Source organism: Salvelinus namaycush, chromosome 8, assembly GCF_016432855.1.
Source record: "Salvelinus namaycush isolate Seneca chromosome 8, SaNama_1.0, whole genome shotgun sequence".
Taxonomy (NCBI): Eukaryota; Metazoa; Chordata; class Actinopteri; order Salmoniformes; family Salmonidae; genus Salvelinus; species Salvelinus namaycush.
The window spans coordinates 6,854,220-6,870,487 of NC_052314.1; the positions used below are offsets into that span (position 1 = coordinate 6,854,220).

Genomic DNA, 16,268 nt, shown 5'->3' on the forward strand with positions numbered 1-16,268 from the left:
GCGGTAGAGAGCAGAGAGGCGGTAGAGAGAGGAGAGAGCGGGTAGAGACAGAGAGGCGGGTAGAGAGAGAGAGAGGCGGGTAGAGAGCGAGAAGAGACGGGTAGAGAGCAGAGGAGGACGGGTAGAGAGCGAGAGAGGCGGGTAGAGAGCGAGAGAGGCGGGTAGAGAGCGAGAGAGGCGGGTAGAGAGCGAGAGAGGTGGGTAGAGAGCGAGAGAGGCGGGTAGAGAGCAAGATGCGGGTAGAGAGAGAGAGAGGCGGGTAGAGAGAGAGAGAGAGGCGGGTAGAGAGCGAGAGAGGCGGGTAGAGAGCGAGAGAGGCGGGTAGAGAGCGAGAGAGGCGGGTAGAGAGAGAGATGCGGGTAGAGAGAGAGAGGCAGGTAGAGAGCGAGAGAGGCGGGTAGAGAGAGAGAAGCGGGTAGACAGAGAGGCGGGTAGAGAGCGAGAGAGGCGGGTAGAGAGAGAGAGGCGGGTAGAGAGAGAGAGAGGCGGGTAGAGAGCTAGAGAGGCGGGTAGAGAGAGAGAGGGGTAGAGAGAGAGAGAGGCGGGTAGAGAGAGAGAGGAGGGGTAGAGAGAGAGAGGCGGGTAGAGAGAGAGAGGCGGGTAGAGAGCGAGAGAGGCGGGTAGAGAGCGAGAGAAGCGGGTAGAGAGCGAGAGAAGCGGGTAGACAGAGAGGCGGGTAGAGAGCGAGAGGCGGGTAGAGAGAGAGAGAGGCGGGTAGAGAGCGAGAGAGGCGGGTAGAGAGCGAGAGAGGCGGGTAGAGAGCGAGAGAGGCGGGTAGAGAGCGAGAGAGGCGGGTAGAGAGACAGAGAGAGGCGGGTAGAGAGCGAGAGAGGCGGGTAGAGAGCGAGAGAGGCGGGTAGAGAGACAGAGAGAGGCGGGTAGAGAGCGAGAGGGGTCACAAGAAGTAAAGAGAGAGAGAGAGCGCGACGTAGAGAGAACGGTCGAGTGAGAGGTAGAGAAATAAGTAGAGAGAGCATAGCCTTGCTATTGAGAAAGGCTGCCGTAGGCAGACCTGGCTCTCAAGAGAAGACAGGCTGTTCACACTGCCCACAAAATGAGGTGGAAACTGAGCTGCACTTCCTAACCTCCTGCCAAATGTATGACCTTATTAGAGACACATATTTCCTTCAGATTACACAGATCCACAAAGATTTCAAAAACAAACCCGATTTTGATGAACTCCCATATCTACTGGGTGAAATACCACAGTGTTCCATCACAGCAGCAAGATTTGTGACCTGTTGCCACAAGAAAAGGTCAACCAGTGAAGAACAAACACCACTGTAAATACAACCCATATTTATGCTTATTTATTTTCCCTTTTGTACTTTAACCATTTGTACATCGTTACAACTCTGTATATACACATAATATGGCATTTGTAATGTCTTTATTCTTTTGTAACGTCTGTGAGTGTAATGTTTACTGTTCATTTTTATTGTTTATTTCACTTTTGTATATTATCTATTTCACTTGCTTGGCAACGTTAACATATGTTTCCCATGTCAATAAAGCCCTTTGAATTGAGAGAGAGGAGAACACAGAGCTCTATGAAAAGACGTGTTGTCTGGCACGGCAGGTGGCTGCAGCGTTGAGAGCAGACCTTTGGTAATAACATGAGAGTCTGGGGTGTTTCTCCAAGACACACTGACAACTTGGATTATGGATGAATTCATAGTAAAATGACATGAGAAGATTTGTTCAGAAGACTCTCTCTCTATGCATAGTCACTTTAATAACTCTACCTACATGTACATATTACCTCAACTAACCGGCGTCCGCGCACATTGTCTCTGTACCGGTACACCCTGTATATAGCCTCCACATTGACTCTGTACCGTAACACCCTGTATATAGCCTCCACATTGACTCTGTACCGGTACCCCTGTATATAGCCTCCACATTGACTCTGTACCGTAACACCCTGTATATAGCCTCCACATTGACTCTGTACCGTACACCCTGTATATAGCCTCCACATTGACTCTGTACCGGTACACCCTGTATATAGACCCACATTGACTCTGTACGCGTACCCCCTGTATATAGCCTCCACATTGACTCTGTACCAGTACCCCCTGTATATAGCCTCCACACTGACTCTGTACCAGTACCCCCTGTATATAGCCTCCACATTGTCTCTGTACCGGTACCCCCTGTATATAGCCTCCACATTGACTCTGTACCAGTACCCCCTGTATATAGCCTCACACTGACTCTGTCCCAGTACCCCTGTATATAGCCTCCACATTGACTCTGTACCAGTACCCCCTGTATATAGCCTCCACATTGTCTCTGTACCAGTACCCCCTGTATATAGCCTCCACATTGCTCTGTACCGTACCCCCTGTTATAGCCTCCACATTGACTCTGTACCAGTACCCCCTGTATATAGCCTCCACATTGACTCTGTACCAGTACCCCCTGTATATAGCCTCCACATTGACTCTGTACTGGTACCCCCTGTATATAGCCTCCACATTGACTCTGTACTGGTACCCCCTGTATATAGCCTCCACATTGACTCTGTCATCCGGTACCCCCTGTATATAGCCTCCACATTGACTCTGTACCGGTACCCCCTGTATATAGCCTCCACATTGACTCTGTACCGGTACCCCCTGTATATAGCCTCCACATTGACTCTGTACCGGTACCCCCTGTATATCCCTCCACATTGACTCTGTACCGGTACCCCTGTATATAGCCTCCACATTGACTCTGTACGGTACCCCCTGTATATAGCCTCCACATTGACTCTGTACCGGTACCCCCTGTATATGCCTCCACATTGACTCTGTACCGGTACCCCCTGTATATAGCCTCCACATTGACTCTGTACCGGTACCCCGCGTATATAGCCTCCACATTGACTCTGTACCGGTACCCCCTGTATATAGCCTCCACATTGACTCTGTACCGTTACCCCCTGTATATACCTCCACATTGACTCTGTACGGTACCCCCTGTATATAGCCTCCACATTGACTCTGTACCGGTACCCCCTGTATATAGCCTCCACATTGACTCTGTACCGGTGCCTCCACATTGACTCTGTACTGGTACCCCCTGTATATAGCCTCCACATTGACTCTGTACTGGTACCCCCTGTATATAGCCTGCACATTGACTCTGTACCAGTACCCCCTGTATATAGCCTCCACATTGACTCTGTACAGGTACCCCCTGTATATAGCCTCCACATTGACTCTGTACCAGTACCCCCTGTATATAGCCTCCACATTGACTCTGTACTGTTACCCCCTGTATATAGCCTCCACATTGACTCTGTACCAGTACCCCTGTATATAGCCTCCACATTGATCTGTACCGGTACCCCCTGTATATAGCCCCCACATTGACTCTGTACCGGTACCCCCTGTATATAGCCTCCACATTGACTCTGTACCGGTACCCCCTGTATATAGCCTCCCATTGACTCTGTACCGGTACCCCCTGTATATAGCCTCCACACATGACTCTGTACCAGTACCCCCTGTATATAGCCTCCACATTGACTCTGTACCGGTACCCCCTGTATATAGCCTCCACATTGACTCTGTACCGGTACCCCTGTTATAGCCTCCACACCGCTCTGTACCAGTACCCCCTATATAGCCTCCACATTGACTCTGTACCGGTACCCCTGTATATAGCCTCCACACTGACTCTTGTACCAGTACCCCCTGTATATAGCCCCCACATTGACTCTGTACCGGTACCCCCTGTATATAGCCTCCACATTGACTCTGTACCGGTACCCCCTGTATATAGCCTCCACACTGACTCTGTACCAGTACCCCCTGTATATAGCCTCCACATTGACTCTGTACCGGTACCCCCTGTATATAGCCCCCACATTGACTCTGTACCGGTACCCCCTGTATATAGCCTCCACACTGACTCTGTACCAGTACCCCCTGTATATAGCCTCCACATTGTACCGTACCCCCTGTATATAGCCTCACATTGACTCTGTACCGGTACCCCCTGTATATAGCCTCCACACTGACTCTGTACCAGTACCCCCTGTATATAGCCTCCACATTGTACCAGTACCCCCTGTATATAGCCTCCACATTGACTCTGTACCGTACCCCCTGTATATAGCCTCCACATTGACTCTGTACCGGTACCCCCTGTATATAGCCTCCACATTACTCTGTACCGGTACCCCCTGTATATAGCCTCCACATTGACTCTGTACCAGTACCCCTGTATATAGCCTCCACATTGACTCTGTACCGGTACCCCCTGTATATAGCCCCCACATTGACTCTGTACCGGTACCCCCTGTATATAGCCTCCACATTGACTCTGTACCGGTACCCCCTGTATATAGCCTCCACACTGACTCTGTACCGGTACCCCCTGTATATAGCCTCCACATTGACTCTGTACCGGTACCCCGTATATAGCCTCCACATTGACTCTGTACCGGTACCCCCTGTATATAGCCTCCACATTGACTCTGTACCATTACCCCCTGTATATAGCCTCCACACCGACTCTGTACCAGTACCCCCTGTATATAGCCTCCACATTGACTCTGTACCGTACCCCCTGTATATAGCCTCCACACTGACTCTGTACCAGTACCCCCTGTATATACCCCCACATTGACCTCGTACCGGTACCCCCTGTATATAGCCTCCACATTGACTCTGTACCGGTACCCCCTGTATATAGCCTCCACCTGACTCTGTACCAGTACCCCCTGTATATAGCCTCCACATTGACTCTGTACCGGTACCCCCTGTATATAGCCCCCACATTGACTCTGTACGGTACCCCCTGTATATAGCCTCCCACTTGACTCTGTACCAGTACCCCCTGTATATAGCCTCCACATTGTACCAGTACCCCCTGTATATAGCCTCCACATTGACTCTGTACCGGTACCCCCTGTATATAGCCTCCACACTGACTCTGTACCAGTACCCCCTGTATATAGCCTCCACATTGTACCAGTACCCCCTGTATATAGCCTCCACATTGTACCAGTACCCCCTGTATATAGCCTCCACATTGACTCTGTACCGTAACACCCTGTATATAGCCCCCACATTGACTCTGTACCAGTACCCCCTGTATATAGCCTCCACATTGACTCTGTACCAGTACCCCCTGTATAAGCCTCCACATTGACTCTGTACCGGTACCCCCTGTATATAGCCTCCACATTGACTCTGTACCGGTACCCCCTGTATATAGCCCTCACATTGACTCTGTACCAGTACCCCCTGTATATAGCCTCCACATTGACTCTGTACCAGTACCCCCTGTATATAGCCTCCACATTGACTCTGTACCGGTACCCCCTGTATATAGCCTCCACATTGACTCTGTACCAGTACCCCCTGTATATAGCCTCCACATTGACTCTGTACCAGTACCCCCTGTATATAGCCTCCACATTGACTCTGTACCAGTACCCCCTGTATATAGCCTCCACATTGACTCTGTACCAGTACCCCCTGTATATAGCCTCCACATTGACTCTGTACCGTAACACCCTGTATATAGCCTCCACATTGACTCTGTACCAGTACCCCCTGTATATAGCCTCCACATTGACTCTGTACCGTAACACCCTGTATATAGCCTCCACATTGTACCAGTACCCCCTGTATATAGCCTCCACATTGACTCTGTACCGTAACACCCTGTATATAGCCTCCACATTGACTCTGTACCAGTACCCCTGTATATAGCCTCCACATGACTCTGTACCAGTACCCCCTGTATATAGCCTCCACATTGACTCTGTACCAGTACCCCCTGTATATAGCCTCCACATTGACTCTGTACCGTAACACCCTGTATATAGACTCCACATTGACTCTGTACCGTAACACCTGTATATACCTCCACATTGACTCTGTACCAGTACCCCTGTATATAGCCTCCACATTGACTCTGTACCGTAACACCCTGTATATAGCCTCCACATTGACTCTGTACCAGTACCCCTGTATATAGCCTCCACATTGACTCTGTACCGGTCCCCCTGTATATAGCCTCCACATTGACTCTGTACTGGTACCCCCTGTATATAGCCTCCACATTGACTCTGTACCGGTACCCCCTGTATATAGTCTCCACATTGACTCTGTACCGGTACCCCCTGTATATAGCCTCCACATTGACTCTGTACCAGTACCCCCTGTATATAGTCTCCACATTGACTCTGTACCGGTACCCCCGTATATAGCCCCACATGACTCTGTACCAGTACCCCCTGTATATAGCCTCCACATTGACTCTGTACCAGTACCCCCTGTATATAGCCCCCACATTGACTCTGTACCAGTACCCCCTGTATATAGTCTCCACATTGTTATTTTACTGCTGCTCTTTAACTACTTCTTCATTTTATTTCTTATTCTTACTCGTATTTTTCTTAAAACTGCATTGTTGGTTAAGGGCTCGTAAGTAAGCATTTCACTGTAAGGTCTACTACACCTGTTGTATTCAGCATTTCACTGTAAGGTCTACTACACCTGTTGTATTCAGCATTTCACTGTAAGGTCTACTACACCTGTTGTATTCAGCATTTCACTGTAAGGTCTACTACACCTGTTGTATTCAGCATTTCACTGTGAGGTCTACACACCTGTTGTATTCAGCATTTCACTGTAAGGTCTACTACACCTGTTGTATTCAGCATTTCACTGTAAGGTCTACACCAGTTGTATTCAGCATTTCACTGTAAGGTCTACTACACCTGTTGTATTCAGCATTTCACTGTAAGGTCTACACCAGTTGTATTCAGCATTTCACTAAGGTCTACACCTGTTGTATTCAGCATTTCACTGTAAGGTCTACTACACCTGTTGTATTCAGCATTTCACTGTAAGGTCTACACCAGTTGTATTCAGCATTTCACTGTAAGGTCTACTACACCTGTTGTATTCAGCATTTCACTGTAAGGTCTACTACACCTGTTGTATTCAGCATTTCACTGTAAGGTCTAATACACCTGTTGTATTCAGCATTTCACTGTAAGGTCTACACCAGTTGTATTCAGCATTTCACTAAGGTCTACACCTGTTGTATTCAGCATTTCACTGTAAGGTCTACTACACCTGTTGTATTCAGCATTTCACTGTAAGGTCTACACCAGTTGTATTCAGCATTTCACTGTAAGGTCTACTACACCTGTTGTATTCAGCATTTCACTGTGAGGTCTACTACACCTGTTGTATTCAGCATTTCACTGTAAGGTCTACACCTGTTGTATTCAGCATTTCACTGTAAGGTCTACTACACCTGTTGTATTCAGCATTTCACTGTAAGGTCTACACCTGTTGTATTCAGCATTTCACTGTAAGGTTTACACACACCTGTTGTATTCGGTGCATGTGACTAATAACATTTGATTGATTACAGGGTGGCACACAAAGCGATGGAGATGCAGGACGATTACTTACATCACTATGGTCATTGTTCATCTTACTCGCCAACACATGGTGAAGAAGCAACTACCTACCAACTCTTTTAGGGATCGTATTGTCTTTTAGACTTTTCACCAATTATTTACTGTCAAAATAGAGGTTTGGCAAACCTTTAATAGATTCATTAAATTAAACAATCTACAAAGTAGCCCGGATGTGAATTTCCCTATGTACAATATGGTCTCCCTATCCTGGGACTGGCCAGCGGACATGTTTTGATGAAGACTGGTTGTCCACTGATACAGGACACTGTGTGAAACACCATTACACTCTACTGATACAGGACACTGTGTGAAACACCATTACACTCTACTGATACAGGACACTGTGTGAAACACCATTACACTCTACTGATACAGGACACTGTGTGAAACACCATTACACTCTACTGATACAGGACACTGTGTGAAACACCATTACACTCTACTGATACAGGACACTGTGTGAAACACCATTACACTCTACTGATACAGGACACTGTGTGAAACACCATTACACTCTACTGATACAGGACACTGTGTGAAACACCATTACACTCTACCTACTGATAGTGAAATATACTAAGACCTCGTCCCCCACCACTGAACGCAATGAAAAGATAGCTTACTACCTATTGATAATACTACCTGATTCTGTTGCACAGATAGCTTGTCAAGCCTTTGAACATTGTTGAGGACACTAAGACCCAGCAGGCCTTGGACAGACCGGTGGGGTGTTTAGTAGAGAAGTCTATAAAAGGCTCAGCCTGCTCTGTGGTGCTGAGGACAGGATAGATGGCAGAGGAGAAAAATCATTCCAACTCTCATTGTTGCATTTCAAAAGCCCTGTGTCAGCGGGGGGGGGGGGGCTTCGGAGACGTTACCCAAGGATATTTCATTCATAATGGCTGGCTCCGAGCAAAGGAAAAGCTATGGGGGGAAATCTGTCCTCGAGAGAACCAATATGTCGTCAGTTTTCAAGTGTCTGACCGACTGAATGTTCAGTTTGAACGTGTGTGTGTGTGTGTGAATGTTTTCAGTGTGTTAGTGAATAGTTGTGAGAGTTACTGCTTACCTTGGCGGGGCCCAGTTGTGTCTGGTGCAGTCCAGGAGGGTGCCGACATAGGTCTTGTTTCTCCAGGTCACGTTAACTACCAGCATGCCTGGGAACAGAGAGAGAAGGAATGATGAGCACAGAGGAACTGTCATCATGTCTTCATCAGTCAAGGGGGTAAACCCATCCTGCCATTCTGCCTTCTAGTGAGTCCTAGCCACTGTGCTCCCTGCCTCTGCACTGCTCAGAGCTTTTCAGCTGGTTATTTGTAAACTGTGACATCTGCTGATGTAAAAAGGGCTTTAGAAATACACTAGATAGATTGAACACACACATAATGAAGAGTGATATTAGCATAACATGCCAACTTTCATCAAAAAGACTGTCAGCATGGACAGTATAGGCTAGTAAATAGGGATATCCCAATACCATGGTGCCGATACGATACGTATTGCGATTCTCACGATACGTATTGCGTTTCAACAGTGTGATTTTATTGAGATTCGATGTTCCAAACATATGTCTGCTGCCGATGGACAAGAGAGAGCCGTGAGAAAACAAGTTTTGATCAGTCGGGGAAATAAAATGTGCTAAAAACTAATTGGCTTCCTGTTTAAAAAGTTGGAGAACAAGAAACCTACTGGAGTTTTGGTGCAGGTACAGCCAACTAGCGCAAAAAATATGGGATATCCCTATTTGAGATATTGTCAAAATGATACGATGTATCGTCAAAAATAATATCCTGATATGTAACTATCGATTTTCCCCCCCATCACTACTAGTAAACATAAAACTGTGTACTAGAATCGGTCATACTACTCAAATAAAATAAAATTGTATTAGTCACATGCGCCGAATACAACAGTGAAATGCTTACTTACTTAGTTTCAAAGTATTTTTTTTAATACGGATAAGAATAAGAAATAAAAGTAACAAGTAATTAAAGAGCAGCAGTAAAATAACAATAGTGAGACTATATACAGGGGGTACTGGTATAGAGTCAATGTGCGCGGGCACCGGTTAGTTGAGGTAATATGTACATGTAGGTAGAGTTATTAAAGTGACTATGCATAGATGATAACAGAGAGTAGCAGCGGTGTAAAAGAGGAAGCCTTTTGGGCCTAGACTTGGCGCGCCGTTACCGCTGCCGTGCCGTAGCAGAGAGAACAGTCTATGACTGGGTAGCTGGAGTCTGACAATTTTTAGGGCCTTCCTCTGACACCGCCTGGTACAGAGGTACTGGATGGCAGGAAGCTTGGCCCCAGTGATGTACTGGGCCGTTTGCACTACCCTCTGTAGTGCCTTGCGGTCGGAGGCCGAGCAGTTGCCGTACCAGGCAGTGATGCAACCAGTCACGATGCTCTCGATGGTGCAGCTGTAGAACCTTTTGAGGATCTGAGGATCCATGCCAAATCTTTTCAGTCTCCTGAGGGGGAATAGGTTTTTCTGTGCCCTCTTCACAACTGTCTTGGTGTGCTTGGACCATGTAAGTTTGTTGGTGACGTTGAGGGAGAGGTTGTTGGCCTGGCACCACACAGCCAGGTCTCTGACCTCCTCCCAATAGGCTGTCTCGTCGTTGTCGGTGATCAGGCCTACTACCACTGTTGTGTCATCAGCAAACTTAATGATGGTGTTGGAGTTGTGCCTGGCCGTGCAGTCATGAGTGAACAGGGAGTACAGGAGGGGACTGAGCACACACCCCTGAGGGGCCCCTGTGTTGAGGATCAGTGTGGCGGATGTGTTGTTACCTACCCTTACCACCTGGGGGCGGCCTGTCAGGAAGTCCAGGATACAGTTGCAGGGGGAGGCGTTTAGTCCCAGGGTCCTTAACTTATTGATGATCTTTGAGGGTACTATGGTGTTGAACGCTGATACATTTCCAGTCTGTGATAGAAAAACAGTCCTGTAGTTTAGCATCTGCTTCATCTGACCACTTCTTTATAGACCGAGTCACTGGTGCTTCCTGCTTTAATTTTTGCTTGTAAGCAGGAATCAGGAGGATAGAATTATGGTCAGATTTTCCAAATGGAGGGCGAGGGAGAGCTTTGTATGGGTCTCTGTGTGTGGAGTAAAGGTGGTCCAGAGTTTTTTCCCCTCTGGTTGCACATTTACCATGCTGATAGAAATTTGGTAAAACAGATTTAAGTTTCCCTGCATTAAAGTCCCCGGCTACTAGGAGCGCCACCTCTTGGTGAGCGTTTTTCTGTTTGCTTATGACAGAATACAGCTCATTCAAAGCTGTCTTAGTTCCAGCCTCTGACTGTGGTGGTATGTAAACAGCTATGAAAAATACAGATGAAAACTCTAGGTAGATAGAATATCTCATGATAAGCTGTAGACCGCAATAGCTCGAGGCTTCCTTAGATATCGTGCACCAGCTTTTATTTACAAAAATACATAGTCCACCACCCCTTGTCTTACCAGACGCTGCTGTTCTATCCTGCCGGTTCAGCGTATAACCAGCCACCCCTTGTCTTCCCAGACGCTGCTGTTCTATCCTGCCGGTTCAGCGTATAACCAGCCACCCCTTGTCTTACCAGACGCCGCTGTTCTATCCTGCCGGTTCAGCGTATAACCAGCCACCCCTTGTTTTACCAGACGCCGCTGTTCTATCCTGCCGGTGCAGCGTATAACCAGCCACCCCTTGTTTACCCAGACGCCGCTGTTCTATCCTGCCGGTTCAGCGTATAACCAGCCACCCCTTGTTTTACCAGACGCTGCTGTTCTATCCTGCCGGTACAGCGTATAACCAGCCAGCTGTATGTTGATAGTGTCGTCATTCAGGCACGACTCCGTGAAGCATAAGATATTACAGTTTTTAATGTCCCTTTGGTAGTTTAATCTGCTGCGTAGTTCATCGATTTTATTTTCCAAAGATTGCACGTTTGCTAGCAGAATGGAAGGAAGTGGGGGTTTATTCAATCGCCTACGAATTCTCAGCAGCCCGCCCTCCGGTGGCTTTTTCTCTGTCTCCTCTTCACGCAAATCACGGGGATCTGGGCCTGTTCCCGAGAAAGCAGTATATCATTCACGTCAGGCTCGTCAGACTCGTTCAAGGAAAAAAAGGATTCTGCTAGTCCGTGGTGAGTAATCTCAGTCCTGATGTCCAGAAGTTATTTTCGGTCATAAGAAACGGTAGCGGCAACATTACATACAAAATACGTTTAAAAAAGATAAAAAGCTAAATAAACTAACAAAAAAACACAATCGGTTGGGGACACGTAAAACATCCGTCTTCTTCTCCGGCTCCATTGGTTTCATATTGATTCCTCAAGAGAAAAGATGGCACCAAGCAACATTCAGGTCAAGCTCAGAGTATTGAATAGAATAGGTGCAACTGTTCAGTATTCAGCACGCTGGTTTCGGGGTTGGAACTGCACACACACACACACACACACACACACACACACACACACACACACACACACACACACACACACACACACACACACACACACACACACACACACACACACACACACACACCCCTCCCGCCTCCATTAAAACATAGCAGTTCCTGATTACAGAGCCTAGGAGCTGCACAGTACACTGACAGACAGCCATTTGTATACAGCTGAGTGAGGGATGAAGGAGGAGGGAAAATGGGGTGCTGGTGTCCTCCAGCTGACATTGCTGCCTCTGCAGACTGCAGAGGCTCCACAGGAAAAAAAAGTTGTATTTTTGTGTCGGGGAAGGAAACAGCTGAGGCATATAAAAGAGTTCCCTGGTTGCCAGAGCCCAGGTCTGTCGCCTTCAATTTGTCTCCCGAATGGTTTGTGCATCGGCTGACAGACACTTTGATACTAGCAGAGCGAGGGGAAGCAGAGCGAGGGGAAGCAGAGCGAGGGGAAGTGGAGAAGTGAGGCTCGACTCATCTGTGTGCCTGGCTGCTGAGAGAGACTGCCATACGCTTATTAGACCACTAAGGGGCAGTTGGTATCACAGGATGAGCTTCCAAAGAATCACTACCCCACACACACACACACACACACACACACACAGTCCATTTTCATTGAGACATCCCTTCAGGGGCTTTGGCTTTCATAATTGACCTGAACTCAGTCAGCCGACAGTTTTGCCTTAGAAGCTTCTCTCAAATATCAGTCACAATGATTGTGTGTACACAGCACACTGCAGATAATGTTGCTTAACTCAAGTGCAGCATATTGGTTTGGTTTCAAGAAAGGGAGTATGTACCATTAACTCAAAAGCCTATAGCTATCCAACACTTTACAACCGTTGTGATAGATTTGAACTGTCAGAGCAGTATAAACGTCAATAGAACCAAAGTTAACGGCACAACAATGAGACGAAAAAATAGTTCAACGAGACAAGCTTTTCAAACAAACGATGATCAACTTGCGTGACTTCACGTTTAGGCAGACAGAACAGCTTTGGGAGCAATTATCCCATCTGCCAAAAGTTAACATGACATCAGTACATTGTTGGAAAGGTAACCATTAGGTAACCATTAGGCCTACCACTGAAATTGAACCTGGGTTCCATGGCCTGGGCAAAGTGCAAGAGAAAATGAAGCTCTCTGCCAATTCCATGTCATTTTCTCAGGCACGCAAATGTTATTTCAAAATGGCAGGCAATGATGACGTTCAACACCTGATCCTCGTAAAGGAAGTCAATAGTCTGTGCCAAGACATTACAAAACTGATTCTGTCCATTAAACACTACTCATGTAGACCCTGAAATCACATAACTGCTTAGAGGAGGTGAGGGAAGTCCCCAAATTCACATATATGAATGGTAAAACACAGGTGAAGGTTGAAGTGTGTGAGCTGTGTGTATGAATGTAGACTAGTCTGTGTGAAGTGTGAGAGCTGTGTGTATGAATGTAGACTAGTCTGTGTGAAGTGTGTGAGCTGTGTGTATGAATGTAGACTAGTCTGTGTGAAGTGTGAGAGCTGTGTGTATGAATGTAGACTAGTCTGTGTGAAGTGTGAGAGCTGTGTGTATGAATGTAGACTAGTCTGTGTGAAGTGTGAGAGCTGTGTGTATGAATGTAGACTAGTCTGTGTGAAGTGTGAGAGCTGTGTGTATGAATGTAACCTAGTCTGTGTGAAGTGTGAGAGCTGTGTGTATCAATGTAACCTAGTCTGTGTGAAGTGTATGAGCTGTGTGTATGAATGTAACCTAGTCTGTGTGAAGTGTGAGAGCTGTGTGTATGAATGTAACCTAGTCTGTGTGAAGTGTGAGAGCTGTGTGTATCAATGTAGCCTAGTCTGTGTGAAGTGTGAGAGCTGTGTGTATCAATGTAACCTAGTCTGTGTGAAGTGTATGAGCTGTGTGTATGAATGTAACCTAGTCTGTGTGAAGTGTGAGAGCTGTGTGTATCAATGTAACCTAGTCTGTGTGAAGTGTATGAGCTGTGTGTATCAATGTAACCTAGTCTGTGTGAAGTGTATGAGCTGTGTGTATGAATGTAACCTAGTCTGTGTGAAGTGTGAGAGCTGTGTGTATGAATGTAACCTAGTCTGTGTGAAGTGTGAGAGCTGTGTGTATGAATGTAGCCTAGTCTGTGTGAAGTGAGAGAGCATGAATGTAACCTAGTCTGTGTGAAGTGTGAGAGCTGTGTGTATGAATGTAACCTAGTCTGTGTGAAGTGTGAGAGCTGTGTGTATGAATGTAACCTAGTCTGTGTGAAGTGTGAGAGCTGTGTGTATGAATGTAACCTAGTCTGTGTGAAGTGTGAGAGCTGTGTGTATGAATGTAACCTAGTCTGTGTGAAGTGTGAGAGCTGTGTGTATGAATGTAACCTAGTCTGTGTGAAGTGTGAGAGCTGTGTGTATGAATGTAACCTAGTCTGTGTGAAGTGTGAGAGCATGAATGTAACCTAGTCTGTGTGAAGTGTGAGAGCTGTGTGTATGAATGTAACCTAGTCTGTGTGAAGTGTGAGAGCTGTGTGTATGAATGTAACCTAGTCTGTGTGAAGTGTGAGAGCATGAATGTAACCTAGTCTGTGTGAAGTGTGAGAGCTGTGTGTATGAATGTAACCTAGTCTGTGTGAAGTGTGAGAGCATGAATGTAACCTAGTCTGTGTGAAGTGTGAGAGCTGTGTGTATGAATGTAACCTAGTCTGTGTGAAGTGTGAGAGCTGTGTGTATGAATGTAACCTAGTCTGTGTGAAGTGTGAGAGCATGAATGTAACCTAGTCTGTGTGAAGTGTGAGAGCTGTGTGTATGAATGTAACCTAGTCTGTGTGAAGTGTGAGAGCTGTGTGTATGAATGTAACCTAGTCTGTGTGAAGTGTGAGAGCATGAATGTAACCTAGTCTGTGTGAAGTGTGAGAGCTGTGTGTATGAATGTAACCTAGTCTGTGTGAAGTGTGAGAGCATGAATGTAACCTAGTCTGTGTGAAGTGTGAGAGCTGTGTGTATGAATGTAACCTAGTCTGTGTGAAGTGTGAGAGCATGAATGTAACCTAGTCTGTGTGAAGTGTGAGAGCTGTGTGTATGAATGTAACCTAGTCTGTGTGAAGTGTGAGAGCTGTGTGTATGAATGTAACCTAGTCTGTGTGAAGTGTGAGAGCTGTGTGTATGAATGTAGACTAGTCTGTGTGAAGTGTGAGAGCTGTGTGTATGAATGTAGACTAGTCTGTGTGAAGTGTGAGAGCTGTGTGTATGAATGTAACCTAGTCTGTGTGAAGTGTGAGAGCTGTGTGTATGAATGTAGACTAGTCTGTGTGAAGTGTGAGAGCTGTGTGTATGAATGTAGACTAGTCTGTGTGAAGTGTGAGAGCTGTGTGTATGAATGTAACCTAGTCTGTGTGAAGTGTGAGAGCTGTGTGTATGAATGTAGCCTAGTCTGTGTGAAGTGTGAGAGCTGTGTGTATGAATGTAGCCACAGCACCAGTAAAAAAAACAAGTGGTAAAAAGGCCACACAGTGTTGCTTTCAGACAGTTGTGGGAAAAAGTACCCAAATATACATACACAAAAGTACATTTTTAAAATTCCTTATATTAAGCAAATGTTTTTAATTTACGGATAGCCAGGGGCAACACTCCAACATTATTTACAAACAAAGAATGTGTTTAGTGAGTCTGTGAGTCTGTCAGATCAGAGGCAGTAGGGATGACCAGGGATGTTCTCTGTTTAGTGAGTCCGTCAGATCGGAGGCAGTAGGGATGACCAGGGATGTTCTCTGTTTAGTGAGTCCGTCAGATCAGAGGCAGTAGGGATGACCAGGGATGTTCTCTTGATTAGTGAGTCCAGTCCGTCAGATCGGAGGCAGTAGGGATGACCAGGGATGTTCTCTGTTTAGTGAGTCCGTCAGATCGGAGGCAGTAGGGATGACCAGGGATGTTCTCTGTTTAGTGAGTCCGTCAGATCAGAGGCAGTAGGGATGACCAGGGATGTTCTCTTGATTAGTGAGTCCAGTCCGTCAGATCGGAGGCAGTAGGGATGACCAGGGATGTTCTCTTGATTAGTGAGTCCAGTCCGTCAGATCGGAGGCAGTAGGGATGACCAGGGATGTTCTCTGTTTAGTGAGTCCGTCAGATCGGAGGCAGTAGGGATGACCAGGGATGTGCTCTGTTTAGTGAGTCCGTCAGATCGGAGGCAGTAGGGATGACCAGGGATGTGCTCTGTTTAGTGAGTCCGTCAGATCGGAGGCAGTAGGGATGACCAGGGATGTTCTCTGTTTAGTGAGTCCGTCAGATCGGAGGCAGTAGGGATGACCAGGGATGTGCTCTTGATTAGTGCATGAATTGGAAAATGTTCCTGTCTTGCTAAGCATTCAAAATGTAACGAGTACTTTTGGTTGTCAGG

The 16,268-nt window shown here is 46.6% G+C and overlaps 2 protein-coding genes across 3 annotated transcripts in view; both read right to left on the reverse strand.

Moving 5' to 3' along the window:
- LOC120051683 (hyphal wall protein 2-like) overlaps nucleotides 1-15,030 on the reverse strand; it is a 16,390-nt gene extending 1,360 nt beyond the window's left edge. Inside the window, exons 1-5 of the mRNA XM_038998574.1 lie at nucleotides 14,531-15,030; nucleotides 14,048-14,495; nucleotides 13,365-13,970; nucleotides 8,511-8,598; nucleotides 8,163-8,215 (exon numbers count right to left, since the gene is read on the reverse strand). Coding sequence (XP_038854502.1) covers nucleotides 8,163-8,215; nucleotides 8,511-8,598; nucleotides 13,365-13,970; nucleotides 14,048-14,444 — 1,144 coding nt within the window. The 5' untranslated portion in view covers nucleotides 14,445-14,495; nucleotides 14,531-15,030. The remainder of the gene's footprint in view (nucleotides 1-8,162; nucleotides 8,216-8,510; nucleotides 8,599-13,364; nucleotides 13,971-14,047; nucleotides 14,496-14,530) is intronic.
- A 575-nt stretch (nucleotides 15,031-15,605) lies between these two features.
- The window catches only part of LOC120052345 (zinc finger protein 609-like), a 164,574-nt gene continuing 163,911 nt past the window's right edge, over nucleotides 15,606-16,268 (reverse strand). For both annotated transcript variants that reach the window (XM_038999198.1, XM_038999199.1), the window contains exon 4: nucleotides 15,606-15,978. In XM_038999198.1, coding sequence (XP_038855126.1) covers nucleotides 15,866-15,978 — 113 coding nt within the window. In that variant the 3' untranslated portion in view covers nucleotides 15,606-15,865. The remainder of the gene's footprint in view (nucleotides 15,979-16,268) is intronic.